General features: G+C 37.2%; 2 protein-coding genes across 2 annotated transcripts; one reads left to right on the top strand and one right to left on the bottom strand.

The window, feature by feature from the left end:
• Positions 1-993: 993 nt before the first annotated feature.
• Positions 994-7,738, top strand: LOC108670513. The gene is made up of 5 exons (XM_018157987.2): positions 994-1,416; positions 1,744-1,901; positions 2,175-2,904; positions 3,407-3,574; positions 4,452-7,738. The coding sequence occupies exons 1-5, from the start codon at positions 1,215-1,217 to the stop codon at positions 4,481-4,483; spliced, it is 1,290 nt and encodes a 429-aa protein (XP_018013476.1). The 5' UTR covers positions 994-1,214; the 3' UTR covers positions 4,484-7,738.
• Positions 7,739-13,586: 5,848 nt separating this feature from the next.
• LOC108670514 (lissencephaly-1 homolog) lies at positions 13,587-20,929 on the bottom strand. Its single transcript, XM_018157988.2, has 9 exons — positions 20,765-20,929; positions 20,265-20,418; positions 19,863-20,009; positions 19,306-19,462; positions 18,435-18,609; positions 16,903-17,038; positions 16,149-16,304; positions 15,618-15,813; positions 13,587-14,704 (listed from the first exon to the last, which is right to left on the bottom strand). The coding sequence occupies exons 1-9, from the start codon at positions 20,800-20,802 to the stop codon at positions 14,631-14,633; spliced, it is 1,233 nt and encodes a 410-aa protein (XP_018013477.1). The 5' UTR covers positions 20,803-20,929; the 3' UTR covers positions 13,587-14,630.
• Positions 20,930-22,123: the final 1,194 nt, after the last annotated feature.

Here is a 22,123-nt window from a genome sequence, read left to right as displayed (position 1 = left end):
ATCTCTTTTTCTTCCTAGCAGACTAGAATTCTAGGATAGTGCATAAAGCTTGTCATTTATGGGCAGATACATATCCATCTCCAGACTGTGATTGGTTGTGGGATTCCCCTCAGGGGGGACTTCTGACGCGTGTCTGTGCTCGTCAGAAGTCCTATGGGATTTCGCGCTCCTAGGAGGATTGTTCCTGAGCACCCCACTGCTGAGCTCGCGGTGTCTGACTGTAGGTCTCAGTTGTGGGGTTAAGTTATTATGTAGGCAGGATTCCTTACATTTCCCTTCTCTGTCTCTCTCGTGCGGGCAGCCGACGTCCTGTGTAAGCAACCTCTTGTTAGTGTCTTTGTTTCTGTTACTTTTCACCTGTCCCTCCTTGTCACTTCGTCTCTTTTGAGATGCTAATGCTGCTTCCTTCAAGCCAGCTTCAGTGGGCTGGACATCTGAGACCTTCCGCGCCTTGTGGGTGATGAATAATTGAAACCTTCCACCTCTATGGTGATGTTCATCTTGACTTTTGGTGCGAAATAGCTTAATAGCTGGAGCGCTAGTAAAAATTTGGCCACTAAACTAAACTAAACTAACTGGTTGTGGGATTGAGATGTCATCCTCTCCAGACTGTGATTGGTTGTGTCCAATATGTTGTGTGTTTGGGTTCTTGACAATTCTGATACATCACTAATATTAAAATGTGATAGAAGGGTGAATTAATAGAAATGTTTTGATTCAGCGGACAGTTACAATACCAAATGCATTATTGCTTAAAATTGCAGAAATATGTTCATTTGACCCACATCAGCAATTTATTAATTTACTGGCAGCAGTGATGAATATAAGATGTCTGAAATTGTACTTGGTATAGTTGTAGAAAAGGGAAATGGGGTCCAAATGAGTGTGTTGTGTGCATGCATGCAATGTTCTATATTGTAGAATATCTAGGAAGCTTGTGAATATTTGTTTAATGGTATAAATCCATAAATTTTACTGTACCTATACAATTTATCATTAGAAAATGTGTTTCTATTTGAATTTGAAAACTTTTGCTCTTCTATATATGCATCTACTAATAATTTAACCTAGAAAAAGTCTGTCTCCCAAATTCATACATTTAAAAAATTTACTTTTATGTTGAACAGTTCTTATATCTAACTTAAACCTACAATTCAATCATAGTTAATCGGCAAACCTTTGCTCCCAAGACTCTTGTTAAACCAGAAGTAAAGATGAATGAGGATCATCTTTTCTCAAGACATGACTCGAGCTCCAGCGCTGCCTCAAGCTGTGCAACCACTGACCCAAGGGAGTGTGCCATCAATGTTAGCCCACAGGACTTCAAGTTTTTTTGCTCTTTTGAACATGAGAAAGATGTAACCCAAGATGTTCTTCTTGTTATGAATATGTCATCAATCCCAGTTTCATTCACTGGTAAGAAGTTTATCTTCAATTTATTAAGAACCATTCTCATGCTGAATATATTAATTCCAATAAATATTAATATCATCTCCAAAGTTTACTTATGTCACTAGGTGATCATTAAGTCAACGTTTTCATATAAAATTGTCTTTTTGCTATTTATTTCTTTTTCTGCATAGAAATTTTTTCTATTTTTTCTATTTTTTGCTTGCTATTAATCTTATGTGTGACATGCCCTCATAGTTCATTGGAACCAGATGCCACAATAAATGCTCTGTGGAATAGTAATAATAACAATAAATGTAATGGGCTACAAGTAATACCATCTGTTTTTTCCAGTGTCCTGCAGTCACCCTGCCCTGGTGAATGTCGAGGCCCTGGACGAGGTGGTTGTGGAGGCTCAGTGTAAGGTCAAGTGTCGGGTCTACCAGCATCCTGTCACAAAGCAGTCAAACCTGGCTGTTCTCCAGCTGGTAGCTTTCAGTAAAAAAGAAAAAGTATGTTACCATAAATTAAAAATACCATAATTCACATATTGAAAATGAAATAATAAGCATCTCCTGCAATTTTGATGTACTGTTCACTAATTTTAATGTTGAAATGTAGACACAGTTCACTTTGATTACTTTTAAGTTACCTTGATTACATTAATTAAAGCATCTCAAAACATCTTCATGTGGGAGTTGTATTTTCTCATCACATTGTTCATGACATGAGCACAAATCAATGGTTATGTTGCTGATACTAATTCAATATTTTGAATTCTGCAGTGTATCATCAGGGAGCATTTTATTCCAGTCTACATCAACTGTCGACCATCTCAGAAGACTCGAGCTAGATTTCTGGGACTCAAAAAGAAACTGCAACACTACCTTAAAAACTCGGCCTTCATTAGTGCTGATGGTAAACTGGAAAGCCTTGGACGTCGGTACAAGAAAGATCTCAGTTCCATGTTGGCAACAAGCTCTGACCAGGATCTTTTTACCCCACTAGTGCCCCGTCATAGATTAGCAGTGTCTGAATCTAGCAACTTATCTCTGGACCGCCGGTTACGATGTCCTGAAGCTGGAAGAGACTCACAACTGCTCGAGAACGTCTCGCGTTCCATACCAACGAGCCTACACGAAGACGCTGCTGATTCTCTCATCAGACATCGTGAATTTCTTAGCTCCAAAAGAACCAAGAGCAGCAGCCTGTTGGGTTATGCCACCACCAGCACTGAGAGCTCCAGTACCCCTTCATCTTCGAATGTAACGTCCAAAAAACCCACTGCACCGCGTAAGATATCTCCGCCTCTTCATGTTACTCACTCAGTGTCCCTGTCTCAGCAAGCGCCGCCCAGTCCTCCTGAAATTCCTGACAGGACTGTAGCTCGACGACCGTCTGATGTCATGAGACCTGTTATAACAAGTGATCACAGAATTGAACATCCTGCTGCTCAAGAGACTGTGATTTCTAGAAAAACGTCAACAGTTCGTCGCACAACTGCTCATCATCCTGGTGAGCTTTATGTTATGAACGTTATGATTCAATATGCGCTCACAGTTTCGATTTGTAATACAATTTTAATTGATAATCGTCTGTAGTCTGACGTAGTTTCAGTGTGTGCCTCCAACTTTGCTGATGTCTTAAAGCTCAGCCACGCAACAGCTCTTTGTAGGAAACTGCTTATCTTGGGATCACACGTGTCAAACATCTCTCTCTATAATAATTAAATTTCTAATGTCTAAAATATAATTGAAATAAAATAATTTCAATTTTTGTAAAGTATTTACTTCTGACGCGCTCCTTTGATTCATTATACACTACATTGTAGGTAAATATCGTCCTTCGACACTTTTCCTTTGTATTCATCTCTTCTCAGGTATTGCAAACCTTATTCTTTCATTAGATAAAATTATACCCAACCAGACTACGTTAGCTTTTATCTTTAGTATAACATAAAACTACCAAGGTACCACGTATTAAATGCAAAGAATAATCATTAACACTTCATGCACAGACTCGTACGACAACGACGTTCTGCTGTGCTACTGCGTGGTGCTGTTCTCTGCAGTGCACGCGCTCTACTCCTGGTGGTGCGGGGAGCTGCAAGTTCTCTATGTTTTTTCTCTGTCTGACTCTGAACTGAAGCACCTCTTAGTGTTCATTTTATCTTTGCTGAGCACAGGTGAGTCATACGTGGTAGATAGCCTTGACATTTGTACCATATTATGAACCTATGTTATTCAGCTTGGGAGTTTTTGCTTTTTTACAACACTTCTCTTTAACTTCACTTCTTGTTTGTCTGTCTGTCTGTCTGTCTGTCTGCTACAAATCTTGTAATCAAAATTTAATACACTTCTACTTATCTTATTGATCTGAAATTTTGCCCACTTGTGTAAAGTTGGAGACAATGCATGAATCAAATGTCAAAATAAATGATCTTAGAAATTAAAAAAAAAAATTTTTTTTCAATATTAAAAAAATTTAAAAAATAATTTTGTCAGCTACAAATCATATAACTGATATTTGACACACTTTTACCTGTCTAATTGATCTGAAATTTTGCACACTTGTGTGAAATCAGAGGCAGTGCACGAATCAATTGACAGAATAAATAATTTTGAAAAATATTTATATATTAAAAAAAATTATATGTATATTTAAAAAATTGGAAAGGTAATTTTTTTAATTTTCGAAAATTAGATGAGAAATTCATTGCACATCTGTAAGATTGGAGATACTGTATTCTTTGGAAGTGTTGTCTTTAAAAAGTAGTTTTTAAACATATATTATTTATTTTAAATAGAAGGGCACAGATTGACATATTATAATATTGTATGATACTTATTTTGTATGCATGACAAATATCGTATCATATAATTCAGTTTAATTTATAATTTCAGCATAGAGAAACATGCTTACTAATAAATAAATGTTCCTATATCGTTGAGAGCCGAGAGGGGTCTTGGATAGTTTGTTCAACCATTCGATTTGGATTCATTTTTGATGCATGTTAGCATTACATTATAACGAATAGAATTTTTTTGTGGATATTTCCCCAGGTTATTTGATAGGCGCGCACTTCAGAAGCTGATGGCAGTTTCAGAAGCTGATGGCAGTTTCAGAAGCTGATGGCAGTTTCAGAAGCTGATGGCAGTTTCAGAAGCTGATGGCAGTTTCTCGCTGCTACGTCTCTGATTAGATTATTCTGCTCTCGAGCCACCATCGAAGTCTAATATATTAATCTTACTGTAATAGAGACATAATGATACATCTGAGACTGTGCAGAAACTTCGGGCATTTTAGTGGGCACTCAAGATTTTGTACGAGATACTTGAGTAAGTCTAAATTAATTTTTTCTCATCAAAGAAATTGAATATCTTTCAGTTGTCAAACTATAATTTTTTGTAATTTTTTTCTTGAGTTTTGTGTGTGAGGGTTGTTTTCATGTTATAATTAAGTTCAAACTTTGAATAAGTTTTCAGTAAAAATTTCCGAACAAGTTTGGCTGCTAATACTTTCTGTGTCATTAGAGGTGAATGAAAAAGAATTCAAAATATTGAATTTTATTCCAGTTGCTCAAGCATACCAGCTTGTTTTTTAATACCGTGTGCAAAGATGGTGCTTTAGCCGTGCATTATTCTTTAGGTTTTATACAAGCACTTGACATGTGATAACTCCTTCAGTCAACGTAAGATATTCTCTTGAGAACCTCATAGTCTAATATATACTTTAGCACTCCTAGACCGATAGTGCACCTACTTATAAATAGCACCGCTAATTAGACGTAATTTTTGTGAGCATTGATTAATTTAACATTGAGGGTTTTTTTTTTTTTTTGATTGGTTAGACTCTCGATTGAAGACTTTGAACGTTACTATTTTAATGTAGTAACGTTCTTTAATTTAGGTAAGTGTTATTTGAAGACTACTTCTAATGTGGCGTCACGTGGTCATTCACTACTTGAGGTAGCGTTTATTCATATATAATTGTGACGTGAGTGATGACAGTTTTTTGTTCAGTTTTTGGCAGTCGATGAAGTCACGGCTAGAAGAGTTGTCTAAGTTTCTAGGATGGATTAATTAATAATTCAGTTACCATTGAAGGATGGGGTATATTATCGGTGCTTCGCTTATGTGGCTTTGTTATTTCCGCTAATAATCTATAACCATAAAATAACTTTGATCTAATATTGAAATAATCAGTACGTTCAAACTGCTTAATAATTTAATAACATAATGCTAATGAATTAAAAATCTTTAGTTAAAGAACTTTTTCTGGCCGCTTTATAATGTATGCTGGCCAGTCACTCTTTAAGATTTTGTTTGTATTTAGGCCAAATTTGGGATTTGCTGTCATTTGGTGGTTGACTTGCCATTTGTCCGACCATCTCATGCTATGGTGAATATAGCGTGTCTATTTTTCTAATAAATTAATAATTTCATGACAATTTCTTTAATTAATTTTAATAACTGAATATAACAAGACAGTGAGCTACGAGCTTCCCATTTATATTGCAATATATGTGTGTGTTTTTTTACTGTCTCGCCTTCATTTGAATGTCACAACTGCCATAGTTTATGCTTACATTTAACATTAATATTTAGTGGACATGTGATCTGCAAAATGTGCAGCTGATATGCAGTGAAGTGCAGCTTTGTTCTTTGCACAAAATACTCTGTTCCTTAAAGAATTACTTTGTTCTTTACAGACTTAGTTTATTATAGACATAATTACATTGTAATAGGTGAATTTAAAGCCTGTAGAAAGTACAAAAAAATGTAAAAAGTGTCAGTGGATTACTAGATTTAATGCTGAATGGCGGTGTCTGGAGGCTCAGGTGAATGAAGGAAGAAATTTCGTCGTATCTTGAGTGTATTTTAACTTGATTTTACTAACATTTGACTGAAGGATATCTAAAGAGCAACAAATATTCAAAACTTGTGCAGATATTTTATTTCGGTGTGGAAACAAAGAAGAAACGTGCAAGTTCTATAATACAGGAGATCCGTTCTTGAATGTTTATCGCGCTCTCGTGAGTTCACTTCCCTGGAATTAGATCCTATTATTATCTAAGGTGAATGCATGAAATCTAAGAAGATCTTGTGCGAAACGTATAATTTTCGGTACAATGCTAAGGTTGTACGAATTGTATTATCTCGATTATTGAAGCCTTGATAAATTGCTATTTCTGTAAATTTGTGCTCATAATTTGTAATGTTCGTTTGGTCGTGTTTTCTCTTAATAAGTTTTGTGTGGATTTTTATTCTCTCTCTGCATCTCGTTTTCAAAAACAGTTATGAATTTATATCGTTCTTAATCATGCATATGCACGAAAATAATAAGCACAACTTCATTATGTAATTTATTTTAAATCTCAACACGACACAGGTTTTCAAGCCATCGATTGCGAATCTTGGCTTAGGTGGCTGCGCTCCAGCTCGCTGAAGTGACAATGATCAGTCTGAGCAGCTCTACGCTCTTATCCTTAATATCGTCTTAGGCAACAAGTACCCAAGGTTTGCATTGGGCTAGGCCTACGGTAATGCAGATGCATCACTTTATACGTCTGCTCTTGGGTGACGCAAAGAACTGTTCGCGATTGTATGGTTTGAAACCTGGGACTCTTTTGCAACACCGCCTGTACTCTGCACCTCAGTTCTCAGTAGACACCACCCATATTTGTGCGCCGTATTGTCCGTGCGTACCGATGCTTTGAAGGCTATTTATTTGCATTAAAAAGCCTGGTAACTCAAGTTACTTTTGGTAGACGAGCATCAACAACGAAGAAAGCCAATTCTTAGATAAATCCACTTACTTTTTCCTTAATTATAGCTTCTCTCTGGCCAAGTATTGTCGGATGCTGGATGATTTTTAGTTTATTTTATAAGAAATTAGAATATTCAAGGTAAAATGCAGGTCAAGCTGTTGTACATTGGGAGAAAACTTCGTACGCTGCAAAGAAGTTGAACATGAAGAATTTGTGATTCATATTCACAGTTTTGTATTGATGGTTTCAGTATTTAGGCAACCGTGGCTGTGCGTGATATCAATGTCAGCGGACGCCAATTGGCCAGTGTAATGAGGGAGTGATTGTCTTCCATTGGCCTAAAATGTTCAGTTCCTGAACGAATTTTATATTAAGTGAGGTAATTTGAATTGCAGTTGACGTGGAGGTGGCAGTATTAGGTTATCGTTTTTTTTCAAATGTGTGTCTCTGTATGCTTCATTTTCTCCGGTATTGTATGGAACTTTGTATTGCACTAGTAACGGGGAGTCTAGAAGCATACCTGATTCAATAAACAATGGAACACATGTATTGTAATTCATAATTGAAGTCGATACTTTTTGTATGAATTCCGTCCTCTGGGTGTTCATCAAGATGGGGTCACTCTCCCAGACTTGGACCAAGAGACCATAAAATAATAGGGACGCTAAGTGTATCACTTCTTGTCAACCGCGTCGTCGTACCACTAACGGCAGACGCCCAACGTACTTGCAACCGTCGGATCAGATCCCTGCTGATTATCCTCAGCGCTTTTGATACATGGGGAGAGGTAATTTTTTTAATAAATATTTTTTTGGTGGTTTTCCCTTCACACGAGAGTCATTCTCGCATGCAGAGAGGGTGACTCAACTTCGAGGCCCGAGCCATTTGATCCCGGTCGAGTCAGAGGACTGCGGCCTTTTCAGTGCCGCATGTCCGCTGCGATTTAATGCCGTATGTTCATTGATCTATAGTACGCACGATCTACGTGCGCTATAGCAGTTTAAAAGACGAGATTTTTCAATTTAAAAGTTCGCAAGTCAAGGCCAACGACTGAACAGGCAGGAAGGAAAAAAAAACAAGTTTTCATTCATACATGTAGCTTAAATGTAGAGAATAAATGTACAATACAGTATAGTTTAAATATGTACACAGATGTATAGCACTTTACTCAAATCTAAGAAACGAGATGTGTTATTTTGCTCTGGAGGAGCTGAACATATCAATAAAAAACGGTCAGCTGCCAGTGCTCGTTCTCAAATTTTTTGACCAAATTACCTTCAGTGAAGAATTGTCTGAGCTTTAAGAATTAGAAAACGCTCTGTTTGACTACAAGAATTGCAGTATCAGGAGGGTATTTTTGCACCATATTATCAAATCAAGCAGCACATCATAACGCCGAAAATATATTAGTAAAAAGCCGGTGGACGCGCGAAAAAAATGTCATACAAAGATGCAATTGGAGAGCGCGCACGGTTAGTCAAAGAAGTTTCCAAACAACCAAAGCCATATAACAAAACAAAAGATGATAATAAATAACAACTTGTTTTTGTTTTTTCTACATAACGCAAAGTTTAAGCAATGTCACGAAAAAAACTTAATATGCTGGCACTAAACGCGAGACTCACGCGGCCAACAACAGTGACTTGTCACGGTCGCTAAACGCAATCATAACATGACGGCCAAAAATTTACTTTCGATGGGCATTTCTTCTACTTTCAAGTACCACTATTCTTTGCTCTTTCAAGTACCACTATTCTCTGCTCTTTCAAGTACCACTATTCTCTGCTCTTTCAAGTACCACTATTCTCTGCTCTTTCAAGTACCACTATTCTCTGCNTCTAGATGTGTATAAGAGACAGCCACTATTCTCTACTCTTTCAAGTACCACTATTCTCTGCTCTTTCAAGAAGCACTATTCTCTGCTGTTTCATGTACCACTATTCTCTACTCTTTCAGGTACCACTATATATACTCTGCTCTTTCACGTAGGTACCACTAGTCTCTACTCTTTCAGGTACCACAATACTCTGCTCTTTCACGTAGGTACCACTATTCTCTACTCTTTCAGGTACCACTATACTCTGCTCTTTCATGTAGGTACCACTATTCTCTACTCTTTCAGGTACCACTATTGAAGTCAACTAAGCAAGGACGGCTGGAAATTAGGGTAAAGTAACAAACCGCTAACCTCGGCCTGACTGCAACAGAACGATCCCACTGCTCGCAGGAATTACTTCTCAAAGTCGCTGTGCATCACAAGAACAAACCGACGTCAGCTTTAATACATGAATGAACTTTAGCAATCAATGTAACTTACACAATAAAAAATAGTTATAGCGTTATTATGAAAAAAATGAATGTGTCCTTCAAACGATGGCAGGATAATGCACTAGAATCACATCGTAAGTTGTCTCGGATGCGTACAGCTAACTGGAGATATTTGTTTTTCTTCAATCTAATAAGTACGCGGACTTTAAAGCTGAAGAAAAAACATAGAAGACTTGAAATGGAAGAAACTTAACACAACTTCCGTCAAGCGCAAAAGAATTGAAGTAATGACAGATGTGAAGTACAGAAAAAAGATGGCCCAAAATATTGACCTGTTGATCAAATTGGACCATCAGTGGAGAAGAGCGTTGAAGTTGAAGGATATACTATAAAATGAAGAATAAGAAACGAACAGAAGATGAAGGATAAACTATAAAATGAAGAATAAGAAACGAACAGAAGATGAAGGATAAACCATAAATGAATAATAAGAAATGATCAACGAAAGCGCTTGGAGAAGCGTTCAGTGCAGACTTCTCTTCATAGAAAACAAGCGTTTCATGTCAGGAGCGAGAGTGAGAACGTTCCCGCAGTCAAGGCAAAGTTGCGACCAGGATACGAGTTTACATTTTTCATGTTTTTTAATAAGAGGAAAATCAAGTGCAGACCCCAGGCACAATCGCCTTGAAAATAACAACAAACCACTCAAGAAACCAGCAGTATAGATAACATGCAAGAATGGAGATGATAATGAAGGCTGGACATTAACGACCGTTAGAAATAAGCAAGCTTTGAAATTATCTACTAAACAAACGAAGACCTCAGAAGTGGTTAAGCCGTTGAATTTTCAATAATAATCTCAACTTTCACACAAAAAATTAAACTTTCAACTTTCGCACGCAACGCATCTATCAAAACTCAGCAACTCAGCCAACAAAACCGCGCAATAATATACACTATTGTTCATCAGTCCTGAAACATGCAAGGGAAAATCGCTGCACAATTGTACAATAAAAGTAGAAGCTACTTTACAAACTGAATAAAATATTCCAAAACGCGTTTGTCGGATTTTGATGGTTTGATTAAACAAGTATTACTCAATTGGGAAAATATATCAAAATATCAAGAGTTGAAGAGGCTAGGGTATCCCTGATGTGATTAATATTTGCATAATTGTTACGAAATTAAGATTCTGTGATAAATACTAAGTGAAGAAGAAACAAAACTTTTAAGCGTTATTTTGGAAAGGAATATAATTCTCAACAAAATTCAGCTGACCAAAATTAAATATAAATTTCAAGCGTAGAGCAATGCAATGGGTCATGTAATGCAATTAGGGTAGTGCTGGCAGTATTAGTAAATTTTCCAGAGCTCGGGAAAGAGGTAATCCATTTTGTCCCAGATAATTTAGATAACAAAATGAGTAAAGATGATTTATTCATATCATATAAAAAACCTCCACAGTGCAAGAGAAAGTCAGAACTCGACAACTAATGAAGCAGAATCCGGTCATGAGCGCTAGTTTTTTCAACGCTGCTGCTTAATGTCGCATCTTACAGGAGCAAGGAAGTCGTCAAAGTAAACGTCCATGCAAGACATTATCCTCAAGATTCTGATAATAGTACTGCTGTAACAGGATAGGCTCGGGCGTATTATACTTTAATTTGAAGATACAATAAAACTTAGGAAGTTAAGCCACGATTTACATTTTCAATAAACAATTCACGAATCACGGCAATCAGCACAACGATACAGCGATTACGCTCAAAACTTTTTCAGACATGTTTTCTATATGTATAAATCTAGACAACGAAATTCTTTGGTTTGGTGATTGTAAAAGCTCACGAGAGCCATAAGATTTCAAGTGGCAGGCAAATGGAGAACTGAAGAGAACGCATGCGTTTGAGTTACTTTAGCCTGGCATTGGGTTGACGCCGGGGACTCCTTAGCACCTACAAAACACGTCACAAATTTGACTGAATTTCGCGGCAGTCTCAGAGGAAAAAAGCAGTCAGCAGCTGACTTTTAATTGCACGGTAGGAGGAATTTCGGTATCAGAATAAATATCAATGCTGGGTTCATTGCACCCTGAGCACTCGTAGCGCCCTAGCTATGGATACAAACTGCCTTTGAAAATGAAAATAACTCCAAATCTCCGGTACAGAGAAATTTATAAAAAAATAAAAGATTTATCTAAAACAGCAATCAATTTATAAAAAATGAGAAGCCGATGAAGAATCTATCAACAGATTAAAATATAAATCCTCCATGGCCTCAAGAATAAGAGTCAAGTGCGGGTAGCGGTAAATCACATACACGAAGCACGAATAGTCTATGAACTACATACTTATTTATTATTGTAGACTTAGTAACTGCTAAGGAGACATAATTCATCTCTAGATATTGTGGCTATAGGAGGCATAGTGGCTACACGAGGCATGGGTGGATGTGGCTAATACTTGCGTCCAACGGCATTACGTTGACGCGTCACTACTGAAATAAACGCTGCGTGATAAGTCACAGACACGATAAAAATTAATATGTTATTTGAAAATTCTTACAGAAACTACGAAGTTTCATAACGCAAGAAGTCTTGTGAGAAACAGTGAATGATCTAAAATATTTGCATGAATGTATTTTAGAAATCGTTACTTATCTATAATCACCTAAAGAGATGCCTATGGATCTGTCAGCCTAGCGATGCCAGGCTCTGGCAACGAAGCAAGAAAGCTACAGATGCAGTGGAGAGTGGAGGGGGCTAATAAATATGGTTAAGATAAAAAGTGAAGTATTCAGGGATGATGCGCAGGCTGACTGGTTATATAGGAGATAATATCTGCTGGGACAATTAGTTTTTTTTTGGATGCAAGTACACTCAGAGAAATCAACGAGACTTGGTTCAAATGGCGATGCACATTTGCCTATATGTGGGTCATCTTGACCCAGCTTGGCCTAGAAATCGTATCAGTGCTATGAGCAGCAATTGTGTCACTAATTGAACAATATGACTCGCACATTTTTCTGAATGTAGGCTCCAAATAGGCTTTATTATTCGGCGGGTTCGATTACTATTAATTATACTGCGAGCTAAACTAAGTAATTCATGTAATTTAATACCTACACAAAACTATGTGCTAATTCAAGGTATATGTAAGGACATGAGAATATCGGCCACGACGTTGAAGTTCCAACTCACAGTCTATTTGGATATTAAATATAGTTAGTGCTGTGTTACAGCGAACAAAGCTCATGAAATTTAAACGTTTGATTCATACAAAATTCTTGCATGAACTCTGAGAAATATTATATGATACTATGAGAAGCACTGGTTATTTCACATGCATAATTAACCGTCGACGCAATAATCCCAAAATTTATAAAAAAAAACTCGTGAATATCTCGGGGCTGTTTCACGCAATTAATTAGAGATAATTGATGTGTTTTCAATAATGAAATTATTCTTCGACCTAAATATGACAGGCAATTATAACTCCTGGTGGACAACAATGAATATAATCTAATGAACATGAAAGCGACAACCATAAAATATATAGCAGAGGTTCAGTCAAGTTCTGGTGCAACACTCAAAAGTGAGAGATGAATAAGAGCACCAAAAAGACAGCAGGGACATATCGTCCTACACGTTACTGTACAAACAACGCTCACTGGGGTCGACAACTGACGGTACATTTCCAGCATAAAAACTCTTTCTAGCAAAGATTTGAAAAAAATTAATTACAGAGTGATAGTTTCCTTCGTCAACATGAGCTCTTCTAGGGAAACGATCATATCATGAACAAAGTAAGAACATTCACGTGTCATTTACACGTGATGTCTTCGGCGCTTCATTGTCATTAATATGGAGTTGAAGCAAAGCATGCAGCAAGAGCTACCAGTATGAGTAGTTATGATGATGATAATAATATACATGTTCCTGATAAAGCCAATCGGACTGGAAAAGTGGAAGAAATTCATGATTTAAATTATTTTTGAACAATTTGCCAAGTGCAGCAAATTGAGAAGAGAACAAAACGTCAAAGAATTAAATGGAACACGATAATTGTTTTCAGATGGTTCGCAGCTTGCAATCATATGTCGTGTTTTCACACCATTCAATAAATTGCATTATTGTCATTCATCAATATAAATGAAAGTTAAATGAAAAATTGCAAGAGTCAAAGGAAGAGAATACAAAAAAAATAAGATGAATTCAGTACAATTTCAATTAAGATCATCAAGATGTAGAACGCTAAATTTCGTATTTTTCATGTAACGAAAAATTAATGCTCATTCTCTCATGATTTTGATGAAGTTCAATGGATAGAACTCTGTATAACGATTTTACACAATTCGTGTTCCCAGCCACGCAACTCTGAAAACTTCCGAGCTCTACAATGAATTTGTAAGGACATGCAATCAAAATAACTAAGACAGTCTTACTTAACAGGGAAGAATCAAATAGAAATATTTTTAGTTACAATATTGTACGGAATATGCAAATAGTTTTCATATACTAACCAATATTTCAGGCATTATTACCAACGCTGCAGCACTATTAGAACTCCGGCGCACCGAGAAACATTACAAATAATGCATAATTTGGAGTTATAATCGTAACAAGCAAATACTTTCACATACATTTTTCAAATAACATTCTTCAGCGCAGAACTCTTAGGGTTGCTAAACTTGGCAGAATGTTTTTGCCAGATGACAGGTTCAGAATAAATAGCAGTTTAGCTCAACAACCTGACGACGTTACTAGCTCAAGATTACAGGAAACTGAAGTCTGTTTGCTTGCTTGAAATCGCAGTCAAGGTGATAAGCAGACGAGTAATATCATCACAACCTGCCAGAACAACGAATTTCAGACTCAACAGGGCAGACAAACTCTACTTATAAGCATTTTTAGAGATAAATGATGCTCATAGTGTTACAATTCTCGTATCCTAAAAAGAGAAAAGCCACGGATGCATCACGACGATTCAATAATTTCAAGATTTTGATGTAAAACATGCAACAAGCCAACCCTCACTCTAATTACAACTTATGACATTTATACAAAATTCTTGACAAATTATGCACTTATTTCCACATAATTTTTCCTTACAAGCAAGTTCAAGGAAGGTCACTAAATCCATATTATAATATCGCATAGGGAGCAAACTCTCCGCCCATCGTAGCACGGATGCCGGTGGTCGCAGTTCTAACGGCACTCCCACACCTTGATGGTCTGATCCACACTGCCCGTGATCACGTAGGGTGCGCTGCGGTGCATGTCTGCAACACCAAAAAACTCTCATCAACCAAGCATTTCATTGTGCATCACTGAAACACGAGGCAGCAGTAAATAATGAGCATTACTGGAGCTGCGGTGCCTGTCAGCAACACCAAAAACTCTCATCAACAAAGCATTTCATTGAGCATCACTGAAACACGAGGCAGCAGTAAATAATAAGCACCAATGGAGACGCTGTGCCTGTCTGCAACACCAAAAACTCTCATCAACCTAGCATTCATCACTGGAGCACGAGGCAGTAGGGAAAAATGAGAACCACTGAAGCTGCGGTGCATTTCCTAAACACCAAACACTTTCATCTTCGCAATTAGTTGCGGATTACTAAAGATTGAGTCAGCACAGAAAAATGAGATCTATCCTGATAAGTGTGTGCAAGTTAGTTAGTTTAGTGACCCTATGATTACTAGCGCTTCAGCTGCTAAGCTATCTCGCGCCGAATGTCACGTTGGGCATTATGGGCTAAGAACATATTGCATCACATGTATTCAGCTTTGACCAGATCATATACAGTCGAACATGTTTATTGCTCTCAGGTATTCTACGAGGCGGTCAACATTATAGCTACCGTGTTCTGGTTGGGCCAAAATACTTTTTGGGTGTGTGTCGGGGTCGTTTTGGCTTAGATGGGGGAAAAATTGCCGTAGGGGCCGAAAAATTGCCGTCACACCAAATGATGGGCACTCACAGAGGACGTAAGTGTGTGCAAATATCGTTGAAAGATCAACCGATATGAAATTTTTTCTATACTATAATAATGATTGATAATTAGAACAAATAAAAATCATTTATAGCACGCTAGCCTTCATTTATACTGATATGCTATTGCTAGTCCGGTATGTCGTGCAAAACTCAAAGCAACTGAAACAAACATGAGGAGTAACATTATGGTCTCACCTATCGATGTACAGAAATGGGTGTGTGCTTCAAGGATTTTCTGGCAGCGCTTGTTCTTGATGTCCCAGGTACGGACGGTCTTGTCGTCTGAGGCGGAGAGGATGTAGTTGCCACCAGGGTGCACCACCAGACCACGCACCCAGTTGTCGTGTCCAACCAGCGTGAACAGGCACATGCCTACACCCACGTCCCAAACCTGTTGATGAAATGCACGTTAATGAAAGGAACATATGGAAATGGTTAAAGTTTTGTCTAGACATCATGAAATGGAACATGCCTACACCCACGTCCCAAACCTTATGATGAAATGCACGTTGATGAAAGGAACATATGGAAATGGTTAAAGTTTTGTCTAGACATCATGAAATGGAACATGCCTACGCCCACGTCCCAAACCTTACAATGAAATGCACGTTAATGAAAGGAACATATGAAAATGGGTAAAGTTTTGTCTAGACATCATGAAATGGAACCTGCCTACACCCACGTCCCAAACCTTACAATGAAATGCACGTGACCCTCGCCCCTCACCTTGATGGTCTTATCCCTGGCCCCGGAGACCAGGAAGGGTCCTTGGTTCTGAGGTCGCCTGTTATCCGTGGCGGTGGCTGTGGCGATGCTAGCTGCCGAGGAGCCTTCACACCACGCCACGCACTCCACGACGTGGTCATGCTCACGTAGCTCCACCTGCACACAATTAATATCAATATTAATGCAATCTTATATTAATTCGCATGACTCGACCATCATAATGTATACATAATGTATTTTAATGTGATTATTGGATCTCAGCAGTGAGCCATTAGTTACAAAGTCAAGTTGTCAAGCAACACTGAGCTACGTAACAAGTTGAGGGTTCGAAACACAGTAAGCAGCTAGCTAGCATTATGCAACTAAGTCCTGAATGAATAAAAAGTATTTACTAACTGGCTGGATATAGAAACATATATTCCACAACATGATCAAGCTCACGATGCAGCATGGACAAACAAATCGTTAAATAAATTATATGAATTTGATATCATAGCAGTCATGAGCAGTTACTCCAAGAGCTTGTGCTCTAAATTCTTGATGATTTTAATCAACTCATATCTTGAACTCGATGAAGAAAAATTGATTCCATAATTGATCAGTAATTCAATCGAAAATCAATCGCCACACAGGTAGGATATTTCCAAGAGCCCTTTAACTTGCACTCCTTGGTCTGGGTGAGCCCCTCACCTTGCACTCCTTGGTCTGGGTGAGCCCCTCACCTTGCACTCCTTGGTCTGGGTGAGCCCCTCACCTTGCACTCCTTGGTCTGGGTGAGCCACACCCTGACGGTCTGGTCGTTGCTGCAGGAGGCAATGAGGGAGCCATCGGAGTTCACCCTCACCATGCGCACCCATTCCCGGTGCCCGGTGAACGTCTTTACGCAGTACCTGCACCAGTAAAACTGTCATGAGACACAGCAAAAGATTTTTTCAATCTATTTAATCTTTAGTCTATGGACATGTTGTCCAATGTCAATGCATTTTGTAACTAAGGGCCGTTAGTGAGAGCTAGTGTCCAGAGACGATAGGTTGAACACTTGATGTACTGTCAGAAGTGATGTTTCCTGACATTTTGGGTGACCTTGCATTGAATTTACTTTCCTAGTCTTGAGATTCTTCAAAATAAAAATAGTGGATTCTGGTCAGGGTTGCACCCACTGCCTTCAATTTATTTTTCTAGTCATGAGATTCTTCAAATAAAAATAGCAGGTTCTGGTGCCAATGTTGATTTACCATGTTTTGGATTCTAAACGAAGTTTGTAAATCCTCATCAGGAAAGTCTCATTTGCTGTCTGTGCATAAACAATATAAGTAATTTCTTATCATAACTCAGAAATAATAAATCGGACTTTATTTTTATATAGAGTTTCAACAATTTTTCAAGTTTTCTAAAAACTTCCTTTTCAATTACACGTAGGCGTCGAATAATGATTCTGGATAAAAAAGACACGATCGCAGTTCTGAAATAAAAATCCATATATTCTAACGTTTCGGCTATCTACACTTTAGCCATCATCAGAGTAAATAAGATGATAATCTGGAAAGAATAGAAATTCAGATAAGAATACAGTAAATATCAGATCAGATTTTATCTGTACAAGTTGATTAAAGTGTAGATAGCCGAAACGTTAGAATATATGGATTTTTATTTCAGAACTGCGATCGTGTCTTTTTTATCCAGAATCATTATTCGACGCCTAAGTGTAATTGAAAAGGAAGTTTTTAGAAAACTTGAAAAATTGTTGAAACTCTATATTCTTATCATAACGATGCATCATCTCTTGGCATGATTTTGTGAAACACCTCATTCTTACAATCTACTATTAAAACCCGCACCAGCCTACCGTTTCAGTGCTGGTGAAATCTTTTTTCCTGAAAATTGCAATGAACATTCACTTTGCTACTGTTGGGAGCCACATGCAGGTTTAAAAATTCATTGACGTCTGTTTAAAAACTTCATGCATTTACTCTTCGTATTGTTGTCCACAATTATTCACTTACAGTGCCTGAAGATTTTAGGGCCTAGGCATCTTATCTGGGACATATTAGAAAATACTGAATAATTTACCTCACCAGACGAAAGATTTTGAACAACTCGGTCTTTATTTTTGGCCATAGAAAAATTTTTCCAAAAAAAAGACTCGCACCACAGATAAAACTCTTGTCAGGACTGACTGACTTGAGCTTTCTTTCTTCAAGGGTACACTGAAGGCCATCATTATTATTTTATGAGCTACCACTTACAGCATCATTGCCACCAACAGTAGCCATTAAATAAACTCACCCGGTGGCCACCTCCCACATTTTGATGCTCTTATCCCTCGAGGCTGAGAGGAGGAAGTCTGAGGTGGGGAGGAAGGTGACCGAGGAGACGTTGTGGTCGTGGCCGTGTAGAGTCTTCGTGCACTCAAACGTGGACAAGTCCCACAGCTTGATGGACATGTCGGCGCTACATGAAGCTGCACACAACAATATTACTCAGTCTTTGTGCACTCAAACATGGACACAAAAATATCACTATACTTTGTACTTTCTTCATAACAAATTCAAATGTACAGAATATAATGCAGCACATCTTATGGTACTCTACCTTAATTGACAACAATTCATCAAATTTTGGCCCAACTTCATACATAAAATATTTGATGATTCCCAATATGATGAGATGAAATTCAATGAATTTCATTAGCATTCAATTGGTGGCAAACTTATTGAGCAGTTATTATTTGATCAGTTTTTCAATTGGAATATTTTAAAAGTATTTGCAAACTAGGTCACACTCGATAAAAAACATTACAAAGTCTCAGTGAATAGGTAATTTTAGTAGTTAGTATAACCATGCTAAAGTCTTGGTTAATACTTGTAGTGGTTAGTAAAATTATAATGAAGTCTCAGTTAATAATTGGAGTAGCTAGTAAAATGATAATGTCTCAGTTAATTACTGGAGTAGTTAATGATAATAAGAAATCTCAGTTAATAACTTGCAAAGTTAATCAAATCATGAAGAGCTCAGGCAGTTAGGTCTCAATAATTTGAGCAGTTTATAAAATTATGGTGATATCTGACATCTGAGGTAATAATATGAGCAGTTTACTAAATTATGGTGATATCTGAGATAATAATAAGAGCATTTACTAGAAGCTAACTGAACTCACCAAGTATTTTGCCTGCAGGATCAAAGGCAATGTCCTGGACACTGTCTGTGTGTCCCTTGAGTGTTCGTTCGTATTCGCCCGTCTCATAGTCCCAGATCTTTATGGTGCCATCCTCGCTGGAGCTTACAAGAAGACTGTAGACTGGGTGGATCACCACCTACCAAACAAGATACTATTAAAAAATCATTCTTAATTATTACTTTTGTTAGAGCAAGAAAAAATTCATTAAAGGAAGAATACACAAATATGTAATCCTCTAACTTAAATTCATTGTCATTTGTCACTGAGTTATTGAAGGTTGCGTTATGGCATCCCACCTTTCTGACTGTGAAGTTTTAGCAGTCAAATCCCATCTCAGAGCCTCAGCCAATGATTCTAACTTGGAGTCACTTCAATTACTTCCACTGATTATCATAAAAAATTGTTGTACGTCTGCACTAGCAATCTCATTTTCCAACACAGGAAAAAATATAAATTTAATTAAACTTTGCTCAGAAACGCAAATCATACAGCACAAAAATTGTATGCAAAAGTCGGTCAGGCAATGGCTGACTCACCCTTGTAACAGGAGCCCTGTGACCAGTGAGGCAGTATTTCTCTGGAGGTCGAGGGATCCACTCAGCTGGGGATCGCTTGTCTCGTGTTGGTGCTCCAGCTATGAACTCACGCTCAGCTTCATGAAGTTTCCCTTCCAGCTCCATCACCTGAGAATTCAGTTAAGATAATTTAGTAGCATGTGAATATATTGTGGTTTAACTTCATATGCTCAAATTGGAACTAAATTCAGCCCCAAAAATGATTCACCGTAACCCAATAAACTGGTTTCTTTAAACTAAAAAATTTTATACAGAATACATAAACAAATGCACACTAACTGGAACTTTAGGTTCATCTTCAATCATTCACAACTAATGGCTGGCTCTTAATATTGGTCACTTGAATACAAACATTTTTCTTACCTTCTTTTGTAAACGTATGACTGATGTCCATTTCTTTTCCAGCAAGCCAGAATATTTGCGTTCTATTTCTCCTGGCATATCAGCCTCAGCTTTAAAAGCTTCAAGTGCATCCATATAGCCATTGCTGCAGAGGTAATCTGCCACAGCCTTATTTCTGCAAGCACAAACATCATTAGAAAATAGTTTAGCTGAAACAAAATAGTATACAAGTAGGTACTTATTTTATCAGTCTGCTTATATTGCAAGTTCATGAGGCATTTAACAGCAAAGAAAATGCCAAGGCAATTCATTATATTGATATAATATTTTCAATTTTGATATTGTGAATTTGCTTGGCATTTTCTTTGCTCTTAAAATAGTAGGTATACAAGTTCAGGTTTTCAAACTTGAATAAAAATGATAAATGATTATATGCAAGAATAAAAAAAATAATTCAACACCAAGCTAGTAATAAATATGATGAAAGACTAAGAAATAGGAACGCATGTATTAATACTTACAATTCTTCACGCTGTCGCTGGGATAGAACCATTTTCATGGTCAATATTGACAATGCCAATTGGAATTATAGATTTAAGGAAATCAGATCTTGAAAAACCTTGGGAACTTCACACATTCATCTCTGTAAAATTATATCATGTTTATCATTTTATTTAGTAGTTTTTTATCATTTATGAATTGATCTCAACCTTGATATCTCATCCAATTGTACAAATCAACTTCAGAAGTTTAGAGTGATGTCAACATCAGAGAAGTAATTATGATCTATCCACACATACACAAATTATCAAGACCCTCTTTAGCGCATTTTCTCATTTATGAAAAAATGCACTATTGTGCTTGCCATGTCCGTCTGTCTGTCCGTCCGTGACTTCACGTTTTTGTCGACAAGAAAATGCACTGTCACTCACTGCAGTGAGTACTGAGTTATATTTTTGATATTATTTGCAGGTGATTGATTCTGAGGTTGATTTTGAATGGATCACAGCTAATTGAGCTAAATGATCATAAATCACGTCATACTTATTTTGACTGTGGACAATGTCAGGCAAATTAGCAAGCAATAGCTGCAAATGAATTTTTGTGAGACTTAAATCAATCAATGGAAGGCCTTGAATCAACTTTTTTTTAGACTGTAGATTCATTTCCTGGACAATGAAAATTAAATTTGCATACATTTAAAAGTAAGGATAAGAAACAAAACAAAAAAAAAATACAAAGAAAATAAATTTGCTAATGCTAAGCATACATATTACGGTACATCAAATATTTAATTTCCCCCTGGAAGAAATAAAAATATATTTTCAGTGTTTCTAAAGCAATTTAGAGTTTAATAACATGCATGTTTTTTAGTTTTAGGCCAAGCTAAATAATACCATCAAACGGGGTAATAAGCATCGGGCGGGGTGAACCGGGACACGCATCCACATTTCGTAGAAATGTTGTAGCAGCTAAACTAATCAAAATATGGCTAAACTGATCAAAATATGGCAAAACTAAAAAAAGTGGCATAAACTTCAACATTTTTACTATCTACAGTATTATGTATAAAGCTAGTTGAGAAATCATACATTTACTATCTCTAAGAAATTGCTGAAAAAAGTGTGAAAAGTGCAATTTTGGAAAAGTACCCCTACTAAGGTCTGGAGCAAAAAAATTTTGCCATATTAAAAAATTTTACTTACATAAAAGTTGCACACAGGTGTCGGCTTGAAAACGCAATTGGCGGAATCTGCCTATCTCATTAAAAGAAAATGGCAGCCATTTCCGCGTGACAGGGTAATAAGGGACACCCACTGGGGCAGAGTTGGCAATGATTAAATCAAAATGATTAAATCATGTGATTAAATCACTTGATT

The sequence above is a fragment of the Hyalella azteca genome, unplaced genomic scaffold (genome assembly GCF_000764305.2).
Source record: "Hyalella azteca isolate HAZT.00-mixed unplaced genomic scaffold, Hazt_2.0.2 contig322, whole genome shotgun sequence".
NCBI classification, from domain to species: Eukaryota; Metazoa; Arthropoda; class Malacostraca; order Amphipoda; family Hyalellidae; genus Hyalella; species Hyalella azteca.
Note: the sequence above shows the minus strand (reverse complement) of the source record. Positions and strands in the feature narration are given on the sequence as shown.

Bases quoted from the DNA above. Each gene is read 5' to 3' on its own strand.
- LOC108670513 (XM_018157987.2), top strand. From the start codon at position 1,215: ATGAATGAGGATCATCTTTTCTCAAGACATGACTCGAGCTCCAGCGCT. The intron at 1,902-2,174 runs GTATGTTACCAT...TGAATTCTGCAG, and splicing joins CTTTCAGTAAAAAAGAAAAA to TGTATCATCAGGGAGCATTT. The intron at 3,575-4,451 runs GTGAGTCATACG...ATATTTCCCCAG, and splicing joins TTTATCTTTGCTGAGCACAG to GTTATTTGATAGGCGCGCAC.
- LOC108670514 (XM_018157988.2), bottom strand. From the start codon at position 20,802: ATGAAAATGGTTCTATCCCAGCGACAGCGTGAAGAATT. The intron at 20,419-20,764 runs GTAAGTATTAAT...TTGTGCTTGCAG, and splicing joins CAGCGACAGCGTGAAGAATT to AAATAAGGCTGTGGCAGATT. The intron at 19,463-19,862 runs GTGAGTCAGCCA...CTTGTTTGGTAG, and splicing joins ACAGGGCTCCTGTTACAAGG to GTGGTGATCCACCCAGTCTA.